This window comes from Gossypium hirsutum, chromosome D09 (genome assembly GCF_007990345.1).
Source record: "Gossypium hirsutum isolate 1008001.06 chromosome D09, Gossypium_hirsutum_v2.1, whole genome shotgun sequence".
Taxonomy (NCBI): Eukaryota; Viridiplantae; Streptophyta; class Magnoliopsida; order Malvales; family Malvaceae; genus Gossypium; species Gossypium hirsutum.
The window spans coordinates 33,255,722-33,260,442 of NC_053445.1; the positions used below are offsets into that span (position 1 = coordinate 33,255,722).

The 4,721-nt window shown below is 35.1% G+C and overlaps 1 protein-coding gene across 1 annotated transcript; it reads right to left on the reverse strand.

The window, feature by feature from the left end:
* Positions 1-730: 730 nt before the first annotated feature.
* Positions 731-2,405, reverse strand: LOC121220758 (serine/threonine-protein phosphatase 7 long form homolog). Its single transcript, XM_041100207.1, has 4 exons — positions 2,352-2,405; positions 1,554-2,245; positions 1,358-1,439; positions 731-1,249 (listed from the first exon to the last, which is right to left on the reverse strand). Exons 1-4 carry the CDS (start codon positions 2,403-2,405, stop codon positions 731-733), a joined length of 1,347 nt encoding a protein of 448 aa, XP_040956141.1.
* Between the last annotated feature and the right edge of the window lie 2,316 nt (positions 2,406-4,721).

Below are 4,721 nucleotides of genomic sequence, written 5' to 3' on the forward strand. Positions count from 1 at the left end.
AGCGTTGTGGAATATGCAGGTTAAGTGGTCATAGTCGGAATAAATGCCCTAACTGAAACTTTCATGTTGGACAGTCGTCCGGATCGGGTCGTAATTGACCTAATATTGTAAAATTTTTATGTGTAATGATAAAAAATTATACAAATGATTATGATTACATTGTATCCAAATTAAGTTATAAAATAGTATATGGCGTTTGGAATTATTAATATTATATCGAAAATGGAGGCATATAACCTTAAATTAAGCTTTAATATAATGCAACTTTAAAATAATTAAATTGGTAAAAAGAAATTGAACAATAACCACAATAACTAAAACTAGAATAATTAAATTAGAATAATTAAATTGATACAAAAAAGTACAAACATGTTTATGTACAAACATGTGTCATACACCCTTAAAATTGATGGTTCGATGGTGTAGTCCTAGGGGTATACCTATTCGGAAGTCGACGGTCACGTTCTGGGTGCCCGCGACGACCGACATTATCATTTGGCGCAGGTGGTAGTGTAGAAAAAATAGGGAGGAAATCATTTTGAGCAGGTCCCTCGTTCGGCAGAGACGAACTTGATGCACCTGAGGGAGTCCCATAATGCTGCAGATATGGGCCAGGCGAGTAGGATCCGAATAGTTCAAAGTCGTATGCATATTCTGGCCCTGAGAAGCTCGGCAAATTGTCAGTGCCTGAAAAATCCGGATGATAGCTATCTGAACCGACAAATCCAGATTATTTCGGATCTGGCTGGGGCTCCTGCTCGGGCTCCGGTGGTTCCGGAGAATAATATGCCATGGGATCCAGATCATGCTGGGCCGCTGTGGCCGATCCCCCATGTCGCTTCATGTGCGGGGGGATTACAACCGACTGGCCTCCGTATAAATATGACTTCCCGCAACTAAAGTACCATTGCATATACTCTTCTGATGGTTGCGAGTCGGTAGCTATAACCATCTGAGGTCTTCGACGAAATCGATCGTTCCACAGTGCCACAAATTTCCGGTGCTTAATTCCCCAATCTGTCATCAATTTTCCTCTCTTATTCTTGCCGTGAACTTCTCCCACCTCACACGGCGAATCCGGGATAGGTTGGATGAAGCCAAACTGCCGTAGCACCCGATCCCCGTGATACCAATCGACCATGTTGAAATTTATAATTGGTGTGTTAGTGCACCATATGTACGAATGCACGTACGCAGACAAGGGTACCACTGCAGTAATTTCTGGCGTTCGGTACGGCGTCCATATAAACTGCATGATTAATAACATGGTTATCATTAGCCATAACGTGTGTGTAAGATATAGAAAGTAAGATGTAATGAATATTAGAATAGCATGAATATTAGAATAGCATCTTACCCCATCCCGAGCATACTGTTCAATCATGAGGCGGTATAGCGGGACATTATACGATTGCCCGATACCCAGACGACCACTCCACCTACAAAAAACAAATATATCGTTTAGAGTTGGTTGGTAACATTAGTCAATATATTATGACTACAAATAACGAGAAGTTATATTTTATCACCTGTTCAGCATTGGTTAAACATACGGTTGGTGTCTAACTGATGCCAAAAATGGCATCCGATACAGTGCCCAGGATTGCAGCAGTGAGAGGCATCCGCCAATGTCACGAACTTTCGGATCTGTCGCCCGACAAAGCTCTCGATACAAGACTGCTAGCACGGCTGAGCCCCAGCCATAGGAGCTAACAGTGGATAAGTCAGCTAACAGGGGCAAGTACATCAAATGCACCTTGTCGTTGCTTGCATCAGGCATGATTTCTCCCCCTATGATATGCATGATGTACGCTCGAGCAGCGCACATCAACTCGCCTTCAGTGGCTGTTGCTGATAATTGTCCATACTTGGCTTTCAACCATGTAAATTGTACGCCCGAAAAATATGACTCACCGTCCCCTGGTGAGTCTCCTAGAAGCTGATAGCAAAGTGCATCCGGATCGGTAAATGCAGATAATCCCGTTACGGGACTCCCGTCAATTGGGAGCCCAAGCTGCAACGCTACATGCTCCAAGGTCACCGTGCACTCCCCGCACGGAAAATGAAAAGTGTGGGTCTCCGGGCGCCACCGCTCCACTAGCGCAGATAATAAATCAAAGCGCAAGACGGTGTACCGGATCTGTGCTACGGACCCAAATCCGGCTAGCTCTAAGTATGGCATCAACCGTGCATCCGAAGTATTCTTCAAAACACTCACACGGCCCCTTAAAACTCGGTACGAGTCCTGATAGTGTTAAATTACAGAAAAAATTTTACGATAACATTATTTCTTTGTACGTCTATCCTTTTTAAATAAATAGAACCCGTGATTAATAAATAATAACTCATACCGCGTTATTAACCGCATCAGATATGTGGCTTTTGCTGCTAATCAATGAAGCCATTGCGATGCCTGCAAGTTGAAAAAAAAGTTAGTAAAAAACTCTTACTTCGGCCATTTGTTCGTATTTTTTTCTCCTTATTACTTTAAAAAATATATTCATTTCTAATTTTATAATTTTACATAATGTTTTAAATTTATTAATTTAGTGTGTTTTTAAAATTAATTTAGTGTAAAAAAACCATTATCCCTGCCATTTACTCGTATTATTTAGTGTATTTAGTGTAAAATTAATTTATAAATTTAGTGTGTTTTTTCTGTTTTTTTATTTTTTTTGTTTTTTTACTTTTTTATATATTTTGGTAAATAAAAAAATTATATATATTTTGGTAAATAAAAAAAAGTTATAATATTTTGGTAATTTTTTATTTTTTTATATTATTTTTATAAAACCCATAATAAACATTACAAAAATAATAAAATATTAAAAAATTAAAAAATACCAAAATATTATATATATTTTTATTTACCAAAATAAAAAATACTAAAAACGGGTTTTTTATTTGGTGTAAGAAAAAAATCATTATCCCTGCCATTTGCTCGTATTTTTTTCCCGATTTTTATTACTTTCAATAAAAATATATATTTTTTTATTTTATTACTTTATATTATTTCATTACATTTTTTAAAATATTTGTATTAACTATTTCTCAATTTTTTAAAAAGTTAGTAATACACTATTATTTTGGCCATTTGTTCGTATTTTTCTCTCCGCATTTTATTATTTTAAAAAATATCGTCATTTTAAATTTTATAATTTTATACTTTTTCAGTGCATTATGTTTAAAATTTATTAAAGATATAATTTTTTTCGCATTTCTTACTTTCGGTGAATATATAATTTTCGTTTTTTCTTTTCGTATTTTATGTTTTCTTAAATATATTTCTTTATCATTTTACTTTTAATGTTATTTTCCTAACAAAATTAATTTCAACATCCTAAGTCAATTTCATAAAAAAAATTCCTAATCAACATATAATGTACATACCATGAATTTTTTCATGCTAAATATATCTCAAAAATTATATATCCTAAATAAATTAATAAAATACGTAAAATGTACTTAACATTATTTTTTAACACACAAATATTACAAAAATCTTAAATTAATAATAAAAATTATCTTATTTTCTTTTTTTCCTTCCTTCCCTCTTCTTCTTCTTTCTTTTTTTGTCTCTTCTCCTTTCTTTTTCTTTCCTTATTTTTCTTTCTTTCCTCCCCTTTCCTTTTCTTTCCTTCTGTTTCTTTCTTTCCTCTCCTTTCCTTTTCCTTCTTTTTCTTTCTTCCTTTCTTTCTTCTTCTTCCCCTCTCCTTCTTCCCCCTACCAACCGACCACCCTTAAATTCAAGGGTGGTGCCGCCAACAGGGATCCCTCCACTGGTGCCGCCAACAGGGATCCCTTGTTTGGTGCCGCCAACCTGCTTCCCTCCACCGAGGGAGTTGTCAAATCAGTTCAGGTTTTTTTTTCTGTTTTTTTATTTTTTTTATTTTTTGTTTTTTTTATATATTTTGGTAAATAAAAAATTATATATTTTTTGGTAAATAAAAAAAAGTTATAACATTTTGGTAATTTTTTATTTTTTTATATTATTTTTGTAAAAAAAACCCAATAATAAATAAGTAAATAAATAAATAAATAAAAGCATTAAAATAAATAAAGGACTTAATCGTAACTTAAATGAAATTAAAAGGATAAATCGGGATAAAATAAATAATAAAGGGGCAAATTGTAATAAAATAAATGAATAAATAAATAAGGACTAAATTGACATTTAAATAAAATTTAGGGGCATAAATTGTAAATAAAAGAAGCAGAATAAGGGACTAAAATGAAATGCGCTAAAAGAAATAGAGACTAAATGGGAAATTATCCCAAAGCTCTTGGACATGTGTCCTTCCCCATGGGGTCAGCAAACAGGGGACCAAATTGAAAGAAATTTGAAGTTATCATTACAATTTAAAAAAAAAAAGACTTAGGACCAAATTAAAAAGAATCCCAAAAGCAGAAGGACCGAGGTCACAAACGGACCCTTGCCGCGAAAACACGCAGATCCTAGGGCTGGTCGGGTCGGTTTTCGGGTCACGCTTCAAAACGACGTCGTTTTGGTGTCTGAAACTTAAGCCCAAAACAACGCCGTTTTATAGGGCTATAAAAGTAAAAGTTAAGAAAAAATTTTCATTTTCATCCGTTTTCAAAGAAAAAAACTTTCAGCCTTGCTTTTTCTCTCTCGGCCCTCCCATGTCCAACCCCGAGGTCCGGCGAGTTCTCCACCGTGGCCACCGATCATCGGAAACAGAGATCGCCGCCTCTAGTGGCCG